Raw genomic sequence first — 25,967 nt, forward strand, 5'->3', positions numbered from 1 at the left:
TCTGAGCACTTCACGTTAGCCGAGTATCCATTATCTTTGTACATACACAACAAAAAAAGGATATTGAGCCAGCAACTATGGTTTGCACAAGACTAGATAAAATTGTTCCCTGAAGTCTCTTTTTACAGTGTCTCACGAGATCTGGTGTTATTTACAGAATTAAATCTTCACAAAAGGACATGGCAACTTTTGAGTTGTAAATTTGCAAATGTTTCAACCATTGCCTTTGTCTACATCAATGTATGATTGCCCTTTGTTGCACAGGAACAAGCATCTTAGCTACATGTTTAAGTAAAACTTTATGTAGACTACATATTTCATCCGGTAAGGAATTCAGGTTGGTGAGAAAGAAAAAAATGTCAGCTTAAAGGGTAAAAGAGGAGTATCGAGTTCATACACCAACACGCTGCAGAGCAGCAAGGTACTGGCTTGAGCCCCATGACAAGTTCCAACTTTCAGCGATGGCTGCCTAGTGAATAATTCCCAATTTACAGATATTCCTTCTTTGGCTCGGTGTCAATTTTTGTCTGATTACACTCCTGGGACATTTTACTACATTAAAGGTGCTATATAAATGTTATTGTTATTGTTGCTTATCCTGAGGGATGGAAAAAAAGGCCAAACAAGCGCAATATGTTCTTGTTTGTTCACTGTTGCATGGACGGAAGGCTGGAAGACTGTTGCCATCCTCTGCTCTCTAGGCAGTAATTAGATGTGAAGGGCGAGGCAGAAATGGAATATATTCTAATTCTCATAAAATAAAGAAAGAAAGACTTGCATTTTTATATATACATTATATATATATATATATATAAATAGCATCTATTCAAGTAACCAGATTCAGGAAATTGTTGCATGAATTAGCAAGTTTTCATAGTTAGGATCTATTTGGCTATTACAGGAATTTTGGATTAAAAGCCACAAAGTTACCCTCTCCCCACAATGCAAGACCAGCTGAAGAAATGACCATGATCAGGTTTAATGTTACAAATGTACTGGAATGACTGATACTTGGCTAAAAATTGCCTACTTTAGCAATGCATATTCACTTTACTGCAATTTCAAAAGATAGATACTAAAATGCAATTTAGAAAAAAAAGTATAAACACTACAGTGTTCTTAAAAATAAAAGATAAAACCAACTTTGGTTTTTACCTTTGTAAACTCAATGCATATTACACACTTTAAACAGAGGAAGAAAAATTTGCATTACTAATGAAAATCAACCTATGTGATATGTATATTTAGTACACAACATGATGTTTCATACATACCCTTTTAATTCAGCAAAGGTTTGGCAAGTAAGATTTTGTAAAGCAGCAACTAATGTAGAAGAGACTTCCCTTTAATCCTGTACCAGCAATGTTTCTACCTTATGTCCAGTAAAAGTGAAAAATCCCTCTTATTGCAGCAATTTACTGGAGACCAGCTCCAGTCAAACCTGCCTCTATCTCCTCTCAGACTTGATGGTGACAGCTGATTTTATTTTAGCCGCTTGCAAGGATGAATCCAGTTATTTTTAGGAGTTGAGGCCTATAGATGCTACATCTAGTCAATTACTTGTGCTGGAAATCTATTTTTCAAGACAGGCAGACTCAGGCTGCCCTCCAAATGCCTTTGGCACCTGTTAAACCAATCAAGTTGACTAGGGTATAAAACAAGTTGAAGCCATTAGGTTAAGCACCTGCTATAATTATCAATACATCTTATTACAGTAAAGTGAGCAATGCTGTACAATTTCATAATGGAGAGAATGAATGTTCGTCAGGACAATTTATCTCAAATTAGAAAGAACAGCCACTAGTAATTGTATTTTGCATTTTAAGTGAAATGTGACCTCCATTCAAATGATTTGTTGCTTACATTAAGCAAGTGAACATTGATTAAAAAAATATTAGCCTAGAAATTCGATGTCGCAAAACGAGCACCTAAGCATCCAATATGGTGAGTGAGGCATGCCCATTCATTATGAACTGCCAGTGCGCCACCCACCTTATTGGATCGGACTGTTCTGTAGGCATCCAGGACACTCCCCAGAACTATAAAATGATGAATAAAATCTGAGGGCCCTACTCTTGTTGTAGGAACCTTTTCTGATATTGGTATGCCCTAGTACTGGACTCACTACGTAATAAACTCATTCAGCAACTCATGGCACTAACAGGCAGGAAGGACGCTTCAGAAGTGCTACATAAAGGTTAGTTGCTGGCTTGTCATGAGGCTACTGGTCAACTTCTGGGTGTTTTTTGGCCTTTTTTCGGTCTGTGAAAACTTAATTCTGACTGATGGGAAGAAGATTTTGCCGGTACTACACTGTTTCTGGCTGCCTTCCAAATAGTTTTACTGCAGTCATGGGTGGTCTGGTAGGGCTGTCTTTGGGGCTGGAGGAGGAGGGGGAACAACAAAGAAGATAGGAGAGAACAGGAGCAGCCCACAGATGAGGGAGGAGGAGGGCACTGTGCAGGAGGCCATACCCACAGCAGGTCTTCAGGGAGCATTTCTTCTACATGAACTACTCAGAGGAGCAATGTCTCAGTTGTCTCTGCTTCACAAAGGAGATTATTATCGAGCTATGTCACCTGCTACAGCCACAACACGAGCTTCAAACCAGGACATGTACAGCACTGTCTGTGGCAGTCAAGATGTGGAGATGCCGGTGATGGACTGGGGTTGACAATTGTAAACAATTTTACAACACCAAGTTATAGTCCAGCAATTTTATTTTAAATTCACAAGCTTTCGGAGGCTTCCTCCTTCGTCAGGTGAACGATTTCACATCGTTCACCTGACGAAGGAGGAAGCCTCCGAAATCTTGTGAATTTAAAATAAAATTGCTGGACTATAACTTGGTGTTGTAAAATTGTTTACATGTGGCAGTCAAGGTCACCGTGGCCCTCAACATTTATGCCACTGGCTCCTCTCAGGCTGCAGCAGGTGGCATCAGCGACATCTTCCAGTTTGCAGTCCACTGTTGCATCAGGGAGGTCACCAAGGATCTCTACACCAGAGGAATACCTACATCTCTTTATCTATGGAGAGAGCAAAGCAAGATGAGAAATTACTAGACTTTTCACACATTGCAAGCTTCCCCAGGGTCCAAGGTGCCATAGACGGCACTCACAGTGCCTGCGTGCTCCCCATCACCAGCCTGGTATCTTTGTCAATAGAAAGGGATTCCACTCCCACAACATCCAGCTGGTTTGCGACCACAGGCAATGCATGTGACCACATGCAGGTTTGTGCCCGATTTCCTGGCAGCAGTCATGATTCATTTATCCTTCCCCAGTCCTCTATGCCACCTTTGTTCCAACCAGGCCGATAGGTTACAGGCTGGCTGCTGGATGAAAGGGCTGTCCCTTTTGGACTTGGCTCATGACTCCAGTCAGTAACCCAGGTACCGCTGGCCTACAACGAGAGCCATGCTGCCACCAGAAAAATAATTGAGCAGATAATTGGCGTACTCAAGCAACGCTTCCGCTGCCTGGACCATTCAGGGGAAGCTTTGCAGTACAGCCCTGAGCAGGTATCCAGATTTGTGGTCATCTGCTGCATGCTCCATAACTTTACCATCATGAGGGAACAGTCCTTACCACCACCTGTGCAACAAGAAATTCAGCAGGAAAAGGAAGAGCAGCGAGAGGAGGAAGAGCAGGCACAACATCCACCACCAATGCACCTAGATGCCACAGCTCTCAGAGAGGAGCTCATCCAGAAACGCTTCACGTGAACCATCCCTCCCATTCCCAATACACCAACAGTTCCACAATCCTCATCACCACCATCCTTATTACCACCATCCCATTGCTGTCCTTCATTCCAGCCATATGGGTCTTGCCCTCACTTTACTACAAATATAAATATCAACAGCAAATCGAGAATATAAGACAAATTTAACAACCTAATTCCATCTGTATCTAATAATGAACAGAAATAATTATGAATAAACCTTGTGCAACCCCTTAGTGCCTGTCTTCAGTACTCTTTTAGCAATCCGGTGCTCCTACGAAATATTTCCCAAGTGGCTACAGCTTGGAAGGTTCAGAAGTGATATGACACTCCGGAAGCCCCTGTCAACACTGGCCCCAAAAGCGAAGATGGTAGTCATCTGAGTGTCCATGGCAGCAGTATGAGCAGAGGCTCCATCATGGTGGGCACCACTGTCGTGTTCATGAAGCTAACTGACGGATCATCTGCCTTTGTCAGTAGCCTGGGGCTTTAAAGTTAATATCTGCAGCAGAGCCAGTATGTAATCATGCCCTCCGGCGAGCTGGCACCTGTGGTGTCCTATCTCCCTGCCCTAACTCCTACACACTTGTGCCCAATGATTCATCACGTGACGGCCCATCTTTTAGCCTACCCTCTAAAATACGTGGGGTGCCAGTCTCTGAGCTGGTGCTTGCAAGTGTTATTTCGACAGTGCATCTTCAGAAAGGCTGGCCTCCTCTTCCTGAAGTGGCAGAGTTATCTCCACATCTTCCATGCCTGAAATGAAAGAGAGGGACAAGGGTTGGTTTTTGGTGTGAAGGGAGAGCAGGGAGAGAGAAGTGGCTGGTGAAAGCAGCTGTAGTTTATCATCAGAGTGTGTAAGGTGAGATACAAGTAAGAAGGGAAAAAGATGATAATGTGTGAAGAAACCTTGTGTGATGGCTCCTCCAGCATCGCCATGACTCTCCCCCTGCTCATGATGGCAACACGTTTTCTTCCATGAGGGAGAGGGTGGGCCTCCTTCGGTGGCAGCCTCCTGTCTAGAGTTGTGCATGACCTTTTGCTGCAAGAAAGAAGAGAATGTGTTAGTGACAGTCTTGAGGTATTTAAAGAATGTGTCTGTCATGGTCGCATAGTTGGTATGCAGTGTGTAAGATTTGAAGTGTGGAGTAGTGACGGTTGCAATAGCAGTGAGAGTAAGAAATGTGAGTATGAGGAGAAAGAGGTGGAGTGAAGTGTGGTGCAATAATTGTTGGAGAGTGAAGGGAAGTGGGGAGGGGAGTATTAGGAGCAGTGAGGCTGGAGGTGGTGCAGGTGTGAGCAGTGAGTAAGGGAGCAGTATTCTTACCTTGACAACTCTGGTGAGGTAGTTGAAATTCTTGTTCTGGGAACTAGGCTCCTGGCATTGACCACCCCTGCGACCTCTTCCCACCAGCAGCAGCAGTGTTGCCTGGAGGGCTTTCTGTCCTCCGGGGTAAACAGGTCCTCTCTCTCCTAGCTACTGCCTGCAACAGGGCCTCCAAAGCAACATCAGAGAACTTGGGTCTCCTGTCTGGACCTCTTGCAAAGTTTCCCTGCTCCCTGTACCAGAGTGCACCTCCCCTCTAAGAGGTGCTGGTTGCCTTTAAGTGGAATCAGATACGCCTGATTTGCGGTCCCCCACAACCAGGCATGCAGCCAATGAATAGCGTAGGTAGTACTGGTTGCATGCCTGAAACATTTTAATGAGGTCCCAGCACAAATTTACCATGTTGCCTGGGACCACATGATCAGGCGAGGGCAGCACGCGCCCGGCCCTCTGCATGCCCGTCTTGTGGCACGATCAGATTTCTAGGCCATTATAGTCCCTGTTAATATGTTCACTATTTGCTATTGTTAATCTAAACACTCAAACACAAGCAGACCATTTCAAACATGTTACATCTGCTTTTCTTATTACATTAGTTTACTGCCTTGGATTGCTGAAGAGTTTTCATAGAAATCTTATGCTAGAATAATTTAGAGTTCAAACAGGCCACAACATTTTCAAGTATGAGTAAACACAATAAACTGGTGTGGAACACTTCATAAAACACCCTCATTCCTGCCTCTCATTACACTGGACTCCATTTGACTAAAAGAACTAAAGTTACATGCATCCTGTGACTGGCCTTACAAACTGCATAGCAGCAACTCTGAAATGGATGACATAATTTCCCAGTTAGTGCTGTATCCCATTACAGATCGTGGAATGACTGTTAAATCTTATTCAGTGATAATAAAAAATCACGGACGATATCTTTTTGCACCATCAGGAAAACAGTATATAAAAGACAAAAGACGTCTGAATTCTGACTGAGCCCATGAATAAATATCATGATTCTTACCTGAGTTTATATTACCATCTGTGTAGTTAATAGTTCCCATCTTGAAAAAAAAATCAACCATGTGCTCACAATAGTTAGTATTTAATTTAAAGTTTTGGTTCATCTAACTGCTAAAGATCTCACAAGATTTCTAACTTTGCATTTCAGTCAGTAGGAAACTGCACAGTTAGTCAGAGTTTAAAACAAATGGAAGTGCACTGACGAGTTAACCTCTCTACAATAGAGCGGACATGTGTGGCTGCTCTTCCTCCCAATTCCCTTCCTGCACACACTGCCAGCATATACATTACATACACACAGGCATGGAAATAGCCTTTAGGATAATGGGACCTAATCTTCAGTTTCAAACACAGTACAGGAATAAGTACTGATGGATCATATAGCAAAGTCTAATATGTGGAAAGATTTTTTGCCATCGAGAGAAAGGGAATTTGAGCAGAATATTAATCACCATGGAATGCACAGTACTGTACTATAGCTTCCTCGAAGAGATTTGAGCTGTGCAAATGTTAGTAAGGAAGTTCTAGTGTTGCCTCAAAAGTAATAATCAGTGCGAAAATTAAAGAGCTGTTCAGAGTAGCAGATATTGGGAGTGGTTAAAGGCATTAATGTTAACAAGGAGTGTAGCGCGAGACTAAAGTTCAAGCAGTTTATAACAGTCACCTGAACCTGGAGATTAAATTACAGCCTTGAAGTCAGTCTTTGGCATTTATTTTAAATATGTAGAGTTTCAATTTCAGTTAGGGATTTATTAGGTTTTAACCCAGCCATGATCACTAGTGAAAACAACTACTGCATGCCCACTTTGGACTCTAATACAGTTACTGCAATTTCATGGAGAAGTAATCTTCATTAGGTTATTTCGAAATTCTATGAGCAGCACATCAATCTAAGCCATGCCTGCACTTGCATTCCCTGGAGATAGTAACATCAAACCTCTCTGGCAGAGCGACCAGATATGTTTACGTCAGTAGATTTCAAATTAGGGTTTCCTACTAATATTGACATTTCAGGAAACCCCTTATCCTAACTACCAGAGAACAGTACCAGCTATCCAAAAGAAAACACTGCTGTAATTGCAAACTTAATTAAAAATATATATACAATGCCATAAAAAAACTGCCAGTTAACAGATACTCCTCTCCCCCCCCCCCCCCCGCCCCCCACTACACCACTCCCACCAAAAAAAGTACAGAATACAAGACACTTTGCTTGCATAACACAGTAAGCCGTTAGGGACTGAAATCTGAGAACTTCAGCAGACTTTGAGAACTCCTTCAGTGCAGAATTTGAGAATCTATGGTTTGGGTAAAGGAGCACATTTTGCAATTCTGTGTGATCCAAACAGAGGAAGAGTCAAGAAGAAAGGGGAAAATTTTGTTTTGTTATTTAGAAAGGGCGAAAAGCCAAAACAGATATGCTTCATTTGTCATAATGACATCACACACAAATGATCAAATGGTGCAACTTGACAATTTATGTCATTGCATTTAGAATCATGGAATCATAGAACATTTACGGCACAGAAAGAGGCCATTCGGCCCATCTTGACAATGCCGGCCGAAAACGAGCCACCCAGCCTATTCCCACTTTCCAGCACTTGGTCTGTAGCCTTGTGGGTCAAGGCACTTTAGGTACTTGCAGGTACACATCCAGGTACATTTTAAATGAGTTGAGGGTTTCTGCCTCAATCACCCTTTCAGGCAGTGAATTCTAGACCCTCTGGGTGAAAAAACATTTCCTTAGCTCCCCTCTAATCCCTCTACCAATCACTTTAAATCCATGCCCCCTGGTTATTGACCTCTCTACTAAGGGAAATAGGTCCTTCCTTCCACTTTAGACCCCTCATAATTTTGTACACCTCAATTAAATCACCCCTCAGCCTCCTCTGTTCCAAACAGAACAACCCCAGCATATCCAATCTTTCCTCATAGCTAAAATTCTCCAGTCCTGGCAACATTATCGTAAATCTTCTCTGTACCCTCTCTAGCTTATTGGTGCTGTAAAAAAAGAAATGGGGCCAAAACAGATTTCATTTTCATTTTATTTAAAATGCAATAAGGCAAAATGATAAGCTTCATAATTTTTGAGAATTTGTTTACAACTAACAAAACATTTCAAGTAGCATCTAAGCATTGTTAGTTGAAAGACAATGCAACGACTACTGTCAGGATGATATCTCCCTGTGTTTCATGTAGTATGCTATTTTCACCCTTGCACATTCATTTGCAGAGTGCATTGATTATCAACTGCGTACAGGGTAAATAAATACATTTTTTAAAAAGGCATGTCTTAAAATCGTAATTTCTCAGCTGAATGTAAATTAACTTGTATATTTATGAGTTTTGCATGCAGCAAATGAAGAAAAGCAATGAGAATGTTTTCTTTATTATAAAGTTTAAGTTGCAAATGCAAACATCAACAAATGTATGATCACAGATTTGTATACATATCTGGTTATCACATAACTAAATAATTAACTCTGGGTACTGTGTCCTGGATTTCTAAGTATGTGATTGCTTAATGTAGAAAATTTAAATATGCAGTATTGAGGTAGTCACGTGATATAAAAGGCAAACAACAAATTTGTTTTACAATATACAGTACAGGGCAATTTTGAACCCCCACCCCCCACCCCTGCCCCTCCCAAAAAAAGAGCTTTTCCAAACAATATATAATAACTATGATGATGCCATTCATGACAGGCAAACATCACTTCCAGGGCTTGCCTGGGACATCTCATGACACACAAAAGAACAATACTCAGTTCTTCCTAAGCAATTACTGTTCCCTCCCCAAAACATCATTAATATTATTTCAGTGATTTCTATGACAACTGCAGAATGATGACCATGGTGAAGTGAGTATAATTGCTAACATTTTACCATGTGGGAAATCCTTGACATGAACCCTCCACACCCTATTGTTCCGCAGCTCAGTACATTAGCATATGTCAACGCACTGCTGACAGTTTAATAACAGCACAATACATAACTGCAGTACTGGTGAAATGCATTGTTCTTTAATACTTCAGTTATGTTGGTGCTAGAATGATTGATGGGTTCATAATTAACTATGCACCCAATACTAGCGACATTTGAAAGGAAATTTGATTTATCTCACATTTGTATATGATTTCAAAAGACCTAATTAAAAAAAGTGATTGAGGGAAAAGCAAACAGCAGCTATAAATTTGCAGGTCTGCTGAAATTGCGCATTAAGGCTTGGTAACATATGGGTATGGTAGTATAGTGGCTATGGTACCCATGGTCACAAGTTCAAATCCCGCCATCGCAAGTTGGGAAAATTAATTCAATAAATCTGTAATTTTAAAAAAAATGACCACAAAGGCTACCAGATTGTAGTAAAAACTCAAGTGGTTCATTAGTGTCCTTCAGGGATGGAAACCTGCCTTCTCTATCTGGTCTAGCCTACATGTGAATTTAGTCCCAACTATGTGGTTGACTCTTGGTACCAACAGGGCAACACTTCTCAACAATATATAATAGAAAAAAAAATCACACTACAATGAAGTGGTTCTGGGAAATGTTGCTGAAAGAGGCCATTGGTTAATACTCAGCAGCTATTGACATAGTTTTGAAATTTGCATATATACACAAAGATTATTTATCGATGAACCCGCAGTTATTACACTACAAGCTATTAACACCCTATGTCCTCATGTGGGGATCATGGAGTGAAGCAATGGCCATTTTCTCTTTCAACAAAATGAAAAATCCATATGCAGATATACTGTGAATACAATAAGAGCATTTTAAAATTACATAAAGCTGAAGATGGTGATTCAAAATCAGCGTTCAGGTGATAGATCTAGAACAGTGAAGGCAAAGCTTATAATATTGCCTTGTAACTCACTCCCACATCTCCACTCGCACATAGAAGTTACAGAGATTGATCATGCATCAATAATTTACTCCAGCTTTTGTAACAAAACCTGGTATGAAAACTAATGCTAAAGTCTTGTTGATTACTGATAAAAATTGTCACTATGATGTGTTTATACTTAAATTAATACCTTCCAATTCCAGAATTGTCTCAAGAGAAGCCTTCCACACAAAATCCACATACTTTGGACTTGACCAAAACTGAACTTACTCTCCACAAAACCAAAAATATAATCGAGCTTTAGAAGCTGTCTCCAAACTCAGCATTCTACTGATTATAGACATACAAGTCATATTCTTAAGTTACTAATTAAGCTTTCAAGCAGTTTGGTTAAATGGGAAATAGTAATTATGTAGCAGGATTTAATATTGTCAGCATCCAATATCCATCTACCCCTAGTCAGTTATTATTGAATAGTTTTATACTCTAATAGGAATCATATTTTGTATTGTTCAAAAATGTTAACTCCAAATCAAACCCTAAAGTCCACATCCAAAAAACTAGCAACAGAACTGCTTGTTCTCAGACAGACATTGAGTGCATCATTTTATGATTTTGGTTGATAATCTCAGTGCCCGCAATGGGATTATTTGCTGCACTGAATTACCACTTACTATTCCTTATTGTAATGTATAATTGTGCCTTATGTTGGGAAAGTCAATGGTCCTGAAATTATATCCTGGGCTACTAAAGTATAATAGATTAACGTGTTCAGAGTTTCATGCCCCTGGGGGAATCAATGGCCCTGCTAAAATAGCACAGATTTTTCCACATTCACCTGAGGAAGGAGGAAGCCTCCGAAAGCTTGTGAATTTCAAATAAAATTGTTGGACTATAACTTGGTGTTGTAAAATTGTTTACAATTGTCAACCCCAGTCCATCACCGGCATCTCCACATCAAAATAGCATGTTTCCTGTTATCTGAAAAATCTAGGCTTTATCATTTTAAACAAGAGATTTTAAAAATTGAAATGGACAAGGTGTATTTTTTTTTTAAAAAGGGTTGGGCGATAGCTTTTGTTTCAATCCTGCAGATGCCTAAAGGCTAGACCACAAGTAGAAATGAACAATCGAACCTCTATTTATATAGCACCTTTCACAACCTCAGGACGCCTCAAAAATATTCACAGCCCATGAAGTACTTTTTTTGAAGTATAGTCACTGTTGTAATGTAGCGAAATGCAGCAGCCAAAAATGCACACAGAAAGGCTCAGCAAACATCAATAAGATTGATGACTGGATAATCTGTTTTTAGCGATGTTAGTTGAGGGACAAATGTTGGCTAGGACACTGAGATAATTTCCCAGTGGGATCTTTTACATCCACCTGAGCAGGTGGACGGGAACTCAGTTTAACATTTCATGTATTAGACAACACCTCCAACAGTGTAGTGCCCTCAATATTAATACCCCCAGTACTGCACTGAAGTGTCAGTCTAGATTATGCACTCTAGTCTCTGGAGTAACTTGCTGGACACACACAAATATGCAATCCTCCCTCCTTTCAGAGTAATGATTATATGGAACAAATTCCCAGCAAAAGCAATTAGTGATGTTGATCAATTCTTTCCCCAAAAGGCAAAAAAAATGGTCAGGGGTTAAATGTAAACTTTTATATCCACATCAACAAGCACACAGGAAGTTGGTTCAACATCTTATTAAAAAGACAATACCTCTGACAATGTATCGGTCTGCACTGAAGCATCAGCCTAGATTACGTGCTCAAGTTCTGGAGCAGAGCTTGAAGCCACAAACTTCTGACTCAGAGGCAGTGCAACCACTGAGCCAAGCTGGCATTTAGTCAAGTACTTACATAGAATTACATAGAATGTACAGGACAGAAACAGGCCATTCAGCCCAACAGGTCCATGCTGGTGTTTATGCTCCACAGACCCACCTCCCTCCCTAATTCATCTAACCCTATCAGCGTATCCATCTAGTCCTTTCTCTCTCATGTGTTTATCTGGCTTCCCCTTAAATACATCTATGGTAGTCGCCTCAACTATTCCTTGTGGTAGCGAGTTCCACATTCTAACCACTCTATGGGTAAAGAAGTTTCTTCCAAATTCCCTATTCGATTTATTAATGACTATCTTATATCAATATTCTAGTTTTGGACTCCCCCAAAAGTGGAAACATTTTCTCTACGTCTACGCTATCAAACCCTTTCATTATCTTAAAGACCTCTATCAGGTCACCCCTCAGTCTTCTCTTTTCTAGAGAAAAGAGCCCCAGCCTGCTCAATCTTTCCTGATAGGTATAACCTCAGTCCTGGTATCACCCTAAGTAAATCTTTTTTGCACCTTCTCCAGTGCCTCTATATACTTTTTTTAATATGGAGACTAGAACTGTGCACTGTACTCCAAATGTGTCTAACCAAGGTTCTATACACATTTAACTTAACTTCTCTGCTTTTCAATTCTATCCCTCTAGAAATGAACCCCAGTGCCTGGTATACTTTTTAAAAAATGGCCTTATTAACCTGCGTCGCTACTTTTAGTGATTTATGTATCTGAACCCCAGATCCTTCTGCTCCTTTACCCCATTTAGACTCTTATTATCCATGCAGTATGTGGCCCCCTTATTCTTCCTACCAAAATGTAATATCTCGCATTTATCTATATTGAAATTAATTTGCCAATTACACGCCCATTCTGCAAGTTTATTAATGTCTTCCTCTGTTTTGTCGCAGTCTTCCTCGGTATTAACTATACCACCCAATTTGGTGTTGTCTGCAAATTTTCAAATTGTACTTCCAATTCCTGAGTCCAAATTTTTTATGTAAATGGTGAACAACAGTAGTCCCAGCACCGATCTTTGTGGAACACCACTTCCCACCTTTTGCTCAGACAGTCTACTATGTGGTCCCTTATTGAAGGCCTTTTGAAAATCCAAATAGATAACATCTACTACATTACCCCTGTCTACTCTTTCTGTTACTTCTTCAAAGAATTCAATAAGGTTTGTTAAGCATGTCCTTCCCTTTTGAAATCCGTGCTGAATGTTCCTTATTATATTTTCCAGTTTCTAGATGTTTTTCTATTACATTTTGAGTAGGGATTCCATTATCTTGCCTACCATCGAGGTTAAGCTAATTGGTCTATAGTTCCCTGGACTGGTTCTATCTCCCTTTTTAAATATAGGAATCACATTAGCTGTCCGCCTGTCCTCTGGCACTATTCCTTTTTCTAATGAATTGATACATATATGTAATAGTGCCTCTGCTATCTCTTCCCTAACTTTTAATATGTGCGGATGCAGTCCATCCAGACCAGGAGTTTTATCCTCTCTAAGTTTGATTAGTTTATCAATTATCTCCTCCCTATCTATCTTAATTGTCTTCTTTGATCTCTTCTTCTAATGTCATGCCTGGTAAATACAAATGCAAATTAATTATTTAATATTTCTGCCATTTCGCTGTCATTATCTCTGAGTTTATCATGTGTATCCCTTAGTGGCCCAATCCCTATCCTGATATTTCTTTTGTTATTTATGTGTCTATAGAATACTTTACTATTTCTTTTTTATATTCCTTGATAATTTAATTTTGTAACTTCTCTTTGCCTTCCTAATTGTTCTTTTAAACTTCTTTCCTAAACTTTTCATTATCCCTTTTGACATCCTCTCCTTAGTTGTCTATGTACATAGTGTATGCCTTTTTCTTTAGTTTCAATTTTGTCCTTATTTCTTTGTTCATTCATGGTGTATCATTGCTAGACAGATTGGGGGGAAAATTCTATAGGGCCTATTATTGGGCATAGATAGCGTGATCTGCTATTAACCCGCAGCCATCGGCCCCTGCACAGGCAGGACAAGACTTTCGTGAGGCCTGAGGACTTAACTGCAAGCAGCGTTGGAAATCAATGTTGGCATGAGGATTCAATGCAATTCACACTTTCCACCAGCAGGGGGTGCCCCAATCTCTTAAAGGGAGGACGTTGCTTAAATCCTCTTAAAGGTAGCCAGTACCTGTTATTTGCTAAAAATAACAGTCTGCTGTCTGCACGGAGTCTGAATTGAGATCAAACATTGCACACATAAAACACAGATACAGGTCCCATCACTATGTTTACACATTGATGAGTTATGTTAAAACGTTGAATAAAGGTTGTGCACTATTAAATCCCACATTCTCCAATCTGCATGCCAGACCTCACCAATCTGCCAATCTGAGTTTGTACCAGGCCTGCAAGAGTGCGTGCACCAAGATTCTCTGCTGATGTACTAGAGGCCTTGATGCAAGAGGTGGACAGAAGGAGGGACATCCTATATCCGTGGTGGAGGAAGAACAAAAGGCCCTCCTGACATATACCCAAAAGGCAATGGGAAGCAGCAGGGGACGAAGTCAATGCCAGGCACGCAGCACCACAAGCATGGATGCAGTGCAGGAAGAGATTCAATGCTTTGACACGAGTGTTCAAGGTGGGTGAGGTCAAGTGGCGTCTCCCACCAACGGCACCACTGGCCGCATCCACTGCTCCACGCACTACACCTCCCGTCACCCCCATACCAACAAACTCTTTCAATCAATACTCAACTATTCCAATCAGATGCTTCCTCTCAACCTTACACATTACCACTGTTGCAAGCCGCCCGCCCAAAACTCACAGGCCACACACACTGGCAGCTATTCAACCATGACAGCCCCATAACCCAGACACACATCTCGCTTTCTTGCAGGAGAAGGTGGCGCATAACAGGCGACAGCAAATGGCAGTGGCATTTAGCCCCTCAAGCCTGTTCCGCCATTGAATGAGATCATGGTGGACCTCTGACCTATCTCCATTTAGCTGCCTTAACCCCATATCCCTTAATACCCTTGGTTCACAGAAATCTATCAATCTCAGATTTAGAATTCACAATTGAGCTAGCATCAACTGCCGTTTGCAGAAGAGCATTCCAAACGTCTCCCACTCTTTGTGTGTAGAAGCATTTCCTAACTTCACCCCTGCACGTCCTGGCTCTAAATGTTGGGCTAGGTCCCCGCGTCCCAGTATTCAAATATAGGAGACCTCCAAAAACAGTTACAAATGTCTCGGCAGCCAGGAGAAATAATCCAGCCACTAACCTGTAAATCCTGTATGGTCCCTTTAAATAGCACTGGCACTCTAAGACACGTTCAGATGGTCATGGTTAAGACTGTGCGTTGAGTTGGGCATTAAGTGCCAAAATGGTGTCTATCACTTTAAATCAGTGTTGCACACCGATTGTAACCATTTTCTTCCCTACCTTACATGCTTCCGGCGTTCGGTATTTGCACATGTGCTACTACCTATGCCAGGCATCCGGTGCACGTCACGCTGGAAACGTTTGTGCGCAGCCAGGACACCACCTTGGATGCTCGAGAGGCCGCGTAGCACCAAAACAACGGGCGCTACATGGCCCAATTTAGTGCCCTTTGTTCTTGCTTTGTAATGGGATATATTTCTCCTGGAGTCTATTGATCACCGATTTAAATGTTTCCCACTGCTGTTCTACTTCTTTTTTCAGTACATTTTTCCAATTTATTTTCCCTAGTTCCAGTCTCATCCCCTGAAAATCAGCTTTTTTCCAATTTATTACTTTGGTCTTCTCAATCTTTTTCTTAAACCTTTTTATGTTGTGATCGCCATTGCCTAGATGTTCCCCTACGCTTACTTCTCTTATCTGTTCTGGTTCATTTCCTATTACCAGATCCAGCAGTGCTCCCTCCCTTGTTGGAATTTTTACATACTGGATAAGAAAGAAATCCTGCACAAGTTGTAAAAATTCCATTCCCTATACCTCCTCTTACCTACCTCTTCTTGCCAGTTTATTTGGGGATAGTTAAAATCTCACATGATTATTATTCTATGTCCTTTACTCATTTCACATATTTGCTTACATATTTCTTCCTCCACCTCCTTTCCACTCTTAGGTGATCTGTAATATACCCCTATTAGTGTGATCGATCCCTTCTTGTCTTTTATTTCAATCCATATGGATGCTATTTCTATCTTCTGTTAGTTAGGTCACTTTTTTTACTACCATTATATTATCTCTAATTGGTAGTGGTTGTTGGAGGACAATCATCTCAGCCCCAGGGCATTGCTGCAGGAGTTCCTCAGGGCAGTGTCCTAGGCCCAACCATCTTCAGCTGCTTCATCAATGACCTTCCCTCCATCATAAGGTCAGAAGTGGGGATGTTCGCTGATGATTGCACAGTGTTCAGTTCCATTCGCAACCCCTCAGATAATGAAGCAGTCTGAGCCCGCATGCAGCAAGATCTGGACAACATCCAGGCTTGGGCTCATAAGTGGCAAGTAACATTCGCGCCAGATAAGTGCCAGGCAATGACCACCTCCCCTTGACATTCAACGGCATTACCATCGCCGAATCCTCCACCATCAACATCCTGGGGATCACCATTGACCAGAAACTTAACTGGACCAGCCATATAAATACTGTGGCTACAAGAGCAGGTCAGAGGCTGGGTATTCTGCGACGAGTGACTCACCTCCTGACTCCCCAAAGCCTTTCCACCATCTACAAGGCACAAGTCAGGAGTGTGATGGAATACTCTCCACTTGCCTGGATGACTGCAGCTCCAACAACACTCAAGAAGCTCGACATCATCCAGGACAAAGCATCCCGCTTGATTGGCACCCCATCCACCACCTTAAACATTCACTCCCTTCACCACCGACGCACAGTGGCTGCAGTGTGTACCATCCACAGGATGCACTGCAGCAACTCGCCAAGGCTTCTTCGACAGCACCTCCCAAACCCGCGACCTCTACCACCTAGAAGGACAAGAGCAGCAGGCACGTGGGAACAACACCACCTGCACGTTCCCCTCCAAGTCACACACCATCCCGACTTGGAAATATAACGCCGTTCCTTTATTGTCGCTGGGTCAAAATCCTGGAACTCCCTTCCTAACAGCACTGTGGGAGAACCTTCACCACACGGACTGCAGCGGTTCAAGAAGGCAGCTCACCACCATCTTCTCAAGGGCAATTAGGGATGGGCAATAAATGCTGGCCTTGCCAGCAACACCCACATCCCATGAATGAATTAAAAAAAAATTAGTACAGCTACTCCACCCCTCCCTTCTTCCTTCCCTATCCTTCCTGATTATGTTATAACCTGCAATATTTCATTGGCAGTCCTATTCTTTATGTAGCTATATTTCACTTATTCCTACTACATCTGGTTCCTCACAATGGATTTATGCCTCCAGTTGCCCTGTTTTATTTTGGACGCTGTGTACATTGCTGCACAGGCAGTTTAATTCATCTTTAATCGTTGATCATTTTACTTTATTTTTAACAATTCTTTTGTACTTGTGTTTTATAACTGTATTTGTTCCTTGACTATTTGTTATCTTTAATCCTTACCCTAATCTGACCTTTACACTCATCCCCTGTTTCTTTTCTCTTTAAGCTTTTGTTATTGCTACCAGATCCCTCTCCCTATCTTGCTAGTTTAAAGCCTTATGCACCGCCCTATTTATTCTTTCCACTAGGTCTCTGGTCCCATTCTGGTTCAGATGAAGCCCATCCCAGTGGTACAGCTGCTTCCTGTCCCAGTACTGGTGCCAGTGTCCCATGAAATGGAAACCCTGCTTCCCACACCACTCTTTCAGCCACTCATTCACCTTTCTGATCTGCCTATGCCCTATGTCAATTAGCACAACGCTCGGGTGGTAAACCTAAGATTATCACCCAAATGGTCCTGCTTTTTAATTTGGTTCCTAGCTTCTGATATTCCCTTAGCAGGACCTCCTCCTTATGTCATCGATGCCAACATGAACCATAGAAGCATAGAAAATAGGCCATTCGGCCCTTTGAGCCTGCTCAGCCATTCAATATGATCATGGCTGATCCTCTATCTCAATTCCATATTCCCGCTTTCTCCCTATACCCCTTGATGCCTCCTGTGTCTAGAAATCTATCTATCTCCTTCTTAAATATATTTAGTGACTTAGCCTCCACAGCCTTCTGTGGTAGAGAATTCCACAGGTTCACAACCCTCTGAGTGAAGAAATTTCTCCTCATCTCAGTCCTTAATGTCCTACCCCGTATCCTGAGACTGTGACCCCTCATTCTGGACCCCCCAGCCAGGGGAAACATCCTCCCTGTATCCAGTCTGTCTAGCCCTGTCAGAATTTTATACGTTTCAATGAGATCCCCTCTCATTTTTCTAAATTCGAGTGAATACAGGCTTAGTCGACCCAATCTCTCCTTATATGACAGTCCTGCCATCCCAGGAATCAGTCTGGTGGGCCTTCGCTGCACTCCCTTTATGGCAAGTATATCCTTTCTTAGGTAAGGAGACCAAAACTGCGCACGATACTCCAGGTGTGGTCTCACGAAGGCCCTGTATAACTGCAGTAAGACATCCTTGCTGCTGTACTCAAATCCTCTTGCAATGAAGACTAACATACCATTTGCCTTCCTAACTGCTCGCTGCACCTGCATGTTTGCTTTCAGTGACTGGTGTACAAGGACACCCAGGTCCCTTTATACATCAACATTTCCCAATCTACCACCATTTAAATAATAGTCTGACTTTCTGTTTTTCCTTCTGAAGTGGATAACTTCACATTTATCCACATTATACTGCACCTGCCATGTATTTGCCCACACACGCAACTTGTCTAAATCGCCTTGAAGTCTCTTTGCATCCTCCTCACAACTCACAATCTCACCTAGTTTTGTGTCATCAGCAAACTTGGAAATATTACATTTGGTTCCCTCATCCAAATCATTGATATATATTGTGAATAGCTGGGGCCCAAGCACTGATCCCTGCGGTACCCCACTAGTTACTGCCTGCCACCCCGAAAAAGACCCATTTATTCCTACTCTGTTTCCTGTCTGTTAACCAATTTTCAATCCATGTCAATTAGCACGTGGCTCGGGCCAGAGATTATCACCCATGAGATCCTACTTTTTAATTTAGTTCCTAGCTTCTGATATTCCCTTAGCAGGATCTCCTCCTTATGTCATCGATGCCAACATGGACCATGACAACTGGATCCTCCCTCTCCCTTTCCAAGTTCCTCTCCAGTTGCCCTGAGATATCCTTTACCCTTGCACCAGGTAAGCAATACACCCTCCTGGACTCTCGGTCGCAGAGAACGCTATCTATGCCCCTGATTATAGAATCTCCTATGACTACACCTTTCTATTCTGATCCTCCCCCAACTTGGACTGCCTCATGCTCCACGGTGCCATGGTTAGCATTCTGGGCATTCTTCCTGCAGTCTTCATCCTTATCCTCACAGGTATTAAATACTTTGTATCTGTTGGATAGGACCAGTGTTTGCGGGACCTCCTGCTCTACCTGTCCCTCCCTTATGTGTTGGAATGTGTCTAACTTGCACTCCAGTTCAAAGGCTCTGAGCCGGAGTGTCTCAAGCCAGAGACATTTACTGCAGAAGTGGCAATCTGGGACAGTCTCAGTCCCGACAGACAGCCAGTACTGCCTTCTTTGGTTTTTATTTATTTAATCAGTAGTTTATTTCTAGGACTAATAGAATCACGAGATCTAGATTATATTTAGTAAATGGATTTAGCTTGATTTCAAAATAATTAGTAGTTACTTAGTCTTTTTAAAAAAAATTATGTATTTTTTATTTAAGTTTTAAAAGTTGATAGATTAGTTTATAGTCCCTTGGTTTAAATCACTTAGCACCTCCTTCCCCCTCTGCACCTAATTCCCACACTCACCAAATTCCCAGTTGAACGTCCTCACTCTGTTAGCAATTCACTCCGTTGAAGGTTCATTCTTTGTCTTTACCAACCTCTGTGCTCAAGCTCTGTGCTTTTGCAAACATCCTCATACCAAATGGCATATGATGGTTATTATGTTATTGGTGGGCTGCGAGCATCATCTGTGGAGGGTTGCCAGCTAGGACTAAAGAGTGGAGACATGGAACAGATGGAAAACCTGGAGTTACTCAGAGGGGAGGGGGTTGGAGAAGAGAATTTGTGCTGGTGAGAAGAGAATTTGTGCTGTCCTTTCCCCTCAGGAGATTAAATATTTACAGTCAAGGTTAGCACAAAGTTATCTGGGAGTAGCATTCCCAGAGTGAACAATAAACCCATTATGCTACTGATAAACCAAATGGAAATTAGTACTTTACATCTCATTCTCCTGGTCACTCTGACTGATGGATGGACAAATAACATTCTGACAGGCCATATATCAGACTAAGTTATGAATTAGATTTGTGAAGTAAAATTCAAGAAGCAAGAGCAAAAGCAGCACGTTTCACAAGATTTAACTCTTCAAAAATCAATCAAAACAATAAAAAGTTAAGAAAACCTTAGCAGGAGATTAAAAGAACTCTTTCATGCCAGTAAAAAAAAACCTTACATATCCCTCCATTTGCCTCTACCCAAGTGTCAGTACAAAAAAAAGGAACTAGTGAAATGGGAAAAGGCTTCAGTTTATATATCTCACTGTGAGGCAAGCCGCGCATTTGGAGCTGTCAATAAACATAAGCTCTAGACACTCTGGATAAAACGCCTGCTGCAACAGACTCCTACCTCCTAGTGGGTCAGCAATCCCAGGTGAATAACTGTCTCCTCTTGTAGGCTGACAACCAAGTTTTTAAAGCTTTCGTCCTCCCCCACAAAAAAAATCTAGATTGTGGCCACTCAGTTTCCTAATTGATATAAAATGTCATACTGATATTTTTCTGTGTATCTTGTCACAGCCTGTGGTTTCTCCTATGTATTGTGAGGTTTGCATTACATCCTCATGCCTGAATTCCTCAGTGTAGCTGGCTGAGGGTGTCCAAGCAAAAGTCCACAGAAGACTAGCACCTTTGACAGTAAAAGTAATGTCGAAAAAAAATCTGAAATCAGACAAACAAAGAAGAAAAGGAACTCAGATACGCTAATTATATAGTTCGGAGCCAGAGAATGTGTTTATTCTAACTGATCAGTTTGTTCTCAGGGCTATAACTGAATTAAAATGGACACAAGCTGCCATATAAAATGAAAGATAAATCTCTGTACAGGGGGCAGGGGGCGGGAGGAGATTCTACTAACCTCTAAACTACAAGATTGGTTTCTTCACAATTGTTCCACAATCACCATTCAAGTTAAATAGCTGCCTTATATCTATGATGTGGAGATGCCGGTGATGGATTGGGGTTGACAAATGTAAAGAATCTTACAACACCAGGTTATAGTCATTTTCTTTTCTCTAATGAAAAGAAATCAAATTCAGAGTCTGTCTTTGTAATTTAAAATTGTTGGACTATAACCTGGTGTTGTAAGATTCTTTGCCTTATATCTATGTTGTGTAGTTTTCTTTTTAGCATTTTAAAGGCTGATCACTCATTTTCTTTTCTCCAATGAAAAGAAATCAAATTCAGAGTCTGTCTTTGTAATTTAAAATTGTCAGTTCCAGAATCTTCTTGTCTCAGCTCTGAACTTTCTCTAATGCAGCAATGTCCTTTAGAAGGTAGGTTATCCAAAATTCCACACAAAAGTTCCAAATGTTAGCATATCATTGTGTCTACAGGGCTTGGATAACTCGTTTTCACTTCTAATCAAATGTCCTTGAAATGTATCTCACTAGCTGATTAGACTTGTTGATAACAGTCTCACATCGATACTTTGTGAAGGATTGATAACGATCTCCAAATACTTCTCCTTTTCCACCTTTCCATAGTGGACAATTATCTATTGTGTGCAGATGCTTCACCTTTCCAATGTGCATTGTTTTACATTTATTCTCATTAACATTTATCTGACATTTTAGTCTATCTACTTTGATGTTCCAGAGCTCTTTGAATGCTACTAACCTCCCGTATGCTGGTGACTGGGGTGGGGAAAGAAGACAGATAGACAGATAGCTAGAAAGGGACAGAGAGAGTCATTTATGCTTTATAGACAGATAGCTAGAAAGGGACAGAGTCATTTATGCTTTATCTCCCACATCGTTCACCTGACGAAGGGGGAAGCCTCCGAAAGCTTGTGAATTTAAAATAAAATTGCTGGACTATAACTTGGTGTTGTAAAATTGTTTACAAGTTATGGAAAGAGATTGGGAGTACCCCATGGGAATTCAGTGCCACGGTATTTAGCATACAGTGCTAACAAACTTAGCATGGTTAGTACTTTAATGCAGTATATCAAGAATACAGGAAAAAAATCTCTATTTTGTACCACCAACAATGTTACCTTTCAAAAGACTGGCCAATTACAGACTTATTGCAACAAAAATAATACAGAATCATCAGGTTTCTTTTCCCCTGCAGATAATTTCTGAAAACAAATCTGACCGTAACATTCAAGCACACCTTACACACACACAAACACAATAAACCATTTTCTATTTTAGGTTTACAGGAATAGGATCGGTAAGTGGTAAAAATCACTGTTTTCTCAGTAACTCCAACAGACATGATATTCCATTGCAGTAGGAAGCTTGCTGAGGACAATTAAGTTGTGTGCTCATCATTAGAAGACGACACATCAATTTTCACAATGGCTAATCTCAATAGTTTATCTTTCTCAATTTCTAGGAGATAGAAGAGGAGATGGGACAAATGTTGTACTTTCATTTCCTCACAGAATGAGAAAATGATTGGTATGGTACCAAACCCAGATGCACAGTCTTTAATGGCTCGTTGCTTTGAATGTGCAATGCTACATGCTGACTTTTTGATATGGAGAGACAATAGGTAGGAAGCACCGTTGTGGCAAAAAACACCCATTTGTTAGAAACTGCATTATATTCAAGAGTCCAAATAGCACCATGTGAGTGTGAGCCATCAGACTGCCAGTTTGTTGCAGTATATGCATTTGTGCCCGCAATGAGTTCTTGATCTTAGTCTTGTCATCAGAGTAAAATGATAAGTAGAGGTCTTGCATTTTCTGCACAGGAGAGTTTTAAAAAAAATGTCCAAACTCTTATCAATTCTTCATGCTAAATATTAAAAAACAGAATTCTTATATAAATGATATTGATCATAAGGTCAAGTCATCTAACACAGCTGGAGGGTTAGAGGGGCGGGGAAGGAGGGAATAAGAGAGAAGATAATCCCCTGGAGGAGCGTGGAGAAGTAGCTCTTATACCATGAGACAAAGTGAACAAACTACACACTTGAAGGAAACTATGAACAACTAAACTGAAAAGAGAAAATAACTCATTCTTTCACAACTATTAAGGGTTAAAAAATAACTGTGAAAAATGCACATGTAGACGCTTTGCTATGACAATTGTAAACAATTTTACAACACCAAGTTATAGTCCAGCAATTTTATTTTAAATTCACAAGCTTTCGGAGGCTTCCTCCTTCCTCAGTCCATCACCGGCATCTCCACATCATTGCTATGACAAAGCGTTTTAAGTGTTAAGGCACTCACCCTCACTGCTGTTTGTCTTCTTGCCATCCAGCGACATTGTTTTCTCCGGTTCCCCCCTAACTTTACAATCTAGAGTGGTTAAAACACTGCCTGAAGGATGTCCAGACTGCTGCTTTGATGGTGGAGAGGGTAAACCTCCACCTCTCAGTTCCTGTAAAAGAACAATGAAAAAAAACTGTCACATTAACAGCTATTTGGAAACATCTGTGGTTTTCCTCTTAAACTTATTGAGCTCAGCCCTTTATCAGTGGAACTGATCACACAGTAGCTCACAGCAAGATAGGCATACAAAAGACACAAAACATACCACATTTGTTTCAGCACAAACAAGTTCTACAGACAAGTTCCTCAGTACATGTTTCTACTGATCAGTTACAGGTTTTTATAAAACAGGAAGAATTACATCACTGAGTAAACATTAGGTATTAGGTGTCGTATATAATGCAAAGGCCACCATTTAGTTGATTGTTCATAATAAGATTATTTCATTAATTCAAAACTGTAGGTCTCAGTTCCTTAAAGGTGACATTTTGAACAATGTATTATGCCAAAATCAACTTTTGAAAAAAAAACTCCTAACTATTTTATAACCTTGTGCTATGACAGACATAGAGCTTGCTACCACGTAAAGAAACACAGAAGCCAACATTGTGCACTGAGCTTTTGGAGCAGCCTGTTCAGAGCTCTTTGGGGAACTAACCCTGCTTGAAAACTTGCCAACATGGTGAACCAGCTCCTTTAAATTTAGGTCACTTTTGAATAAAAGAATACATTTCTAGCAATAGTTATATGTAAATTATGAAGTATAACTGAAGTTTTTTAATTACTCTCAAATGAATGCGCTTTAAATATGATTGGTTATGTATTCATTTTACTAAGAAATGTTGAATTACTGGATATGAAATATTTATGAGCCCATAAATAAAATGACAGCAAGTTATATCAGTTATTGCAAGTAAAGTCATGGGATAGGAGAAGCTAATTTACAAATACGAAAATTGCAATGTGATTCCAGTAGCAAAAACTTTGGCCAGATTTTGCTGTCAAAACAACGGTGAGGCTAATGGCATTCGCCATTATTTATGCACGAATGGTACAGAAACTTCAGGCGAGGGGCAGGTTAAACGCGGATATCCAAAAGTTGCTGTCCGAGATGCGCCGCTCCGCCGTTTGCTTCGCGAAAACAACATCTCGCTGTCTGCCTCACCATTGAAATGCATTGAATGGCATGAAGTCTTGTGCATTCCAGTCTAAGTACTCTTTTAACAACGTGATAAGTGCTAATTACTGCAAATCAACCTCTCTGGCACTGACAATTAATAATTAAAGCGTGATGTCTCATTCCTTCAGGTTGTAATTGTTGTAAACAATTTTACAACACCAAGTTATAGTCCAGCAATTTTATTTTAAATTCACAAGCTTTCGGAGGCTTCCTCCTTCGTCAGGTGAACGATGTGAATTGTTGTTAGCGATTTTAAAAATGTAAAATTTTAAATTTTAAAAAACGTATTTACTTTTCCTTTGTCTTTTTTTTCCTCTCTCTTAATCCAATCTTTCTTTCCCTCTCTTTATTTCTCTTTCTGCACCTGATTTGTGTGAAGAATCTTACAACACCAGGTTATAGTCCAACAATTTTATTTGAAAATCACAAGCTTTCGGAGGCTTTCTCCTTCGTCAGGTGAATGTGGGAATCCTTGAACGTTTCGCATATATATTCAGAGAACAATACCTGGTGATTACAGATAATCTTTCCAACTGCCCGTTGTCAAGGCAATCAAAGTGTTCAGACAGAGAGGTGTTACCTACAGGACCACCGAATATACAAACGGCCAGAACACAAAACAGAGCGAGAGAGGGAGAAACATCCGAAAGGAAGAGAAAGACAGAAAATGACCCGTTGTATTAAAAACAGATAACTTTTATTCGCTGGTGGGGTTACGTGTAGCGTGACATGAACCCAAGATCCCGGTTGAGGCCGTCCTCATGGGTGCGGAACTTGGCACCTGATTTGACATTGAATTCACCCACTCTAATTTACATATCCTTCTCAGTCCTTGAGCTGTTTATTTCTCAATCCTTCAATCTGATTGATTAAGGAGATACACAGTTCCTTGCCCTGTTCACTCAGGTCCCAGACGCCCTGTTTCCCTCACTGCGACGTTATCAGCTCGCACTTTCAGCAACTTGCCACCTAAAAAATTTAAAAACCTAAATGTGCAAGGGCAAGTCTAACTATTGGCAGATGCCATTAGATGCTATGCTACAGGAAAATCCGGGCCTTTGAAGTTTAATCAAAATTGGTGCTTGATTCAATTTTTATTTTTTCAACTTAATTTATTCCTCAACTTCCCCATTCAAAAACCTAGAGAAAATTTAGTTTCTTCCCAAGATAATTATTTTTCCCAAGTTACTTACACTTCAAATTACTGAGAGCTGGAAGCTGACTGAGCAGTTGTAAATGCTGTTCTCAACAGGTGTATAAAGTAGGTGGTTATCTGCTGATGAAGATGGATGAAGAGGGATGAAGCACAGAGCGGATCGCAAAGAGAGTGGATCATGAACTGAATGGGAACTTGAGAATTTGGAGAGAGTGGGAATTAGGTGTAGCAGGGGAAGGAGATGCCTCTCCTTGGCCACTA

General features: G+C 40.9%; 1 protein-coding gene across 4 annotated transcripts in view; it reads right to left on the reverse strand.

The window, feature by feature from the left end:
* xirp2b (xin actin binding repeat containing 2b) overlaps window positions 1-25,967 on the reverse strand; it is a 125,363-nt gene that overhangs the window by 52,733 nt on the left and 46,663 nt on the right. For 2 of the 4 annotated variants that reach the window (XM_067987353.1, XM_067987352.1), the window contains one exon: window positions 23,329-23,479. In XM_067987353.1, the coding sequence (XP_067843454.1) occupies window positions 23,329-23,479 (151 nt within the window). Of the gene's footprint in view, window positions 1-1,274; window positions 1,451-6,071; window positions 6,258-23,328; window positions 23,480-25,967 lie in introns of those variants that run through there. The other 2 variants (XM_067987354.1, XM_067987355.1) reach the window with 2 other exon arrangements.

The sequence above is a fragment of the Heptranchias perlo genome, chromosome 7, assembly GCF_035084215.1.
Source record: "Heptranchias perlo isolate sHepPer1 chromosome 7, sHepPer1.hap1, whole genome shotgun sequence".
Classification (NCBI taxonomy): domain Eukaryota; kingdom Metazoa; phylum Chordata; class Chondrichthyes; order Hexanchiformes; family Hexanchidae; genus Heptranchias; species Heptranchias perlo.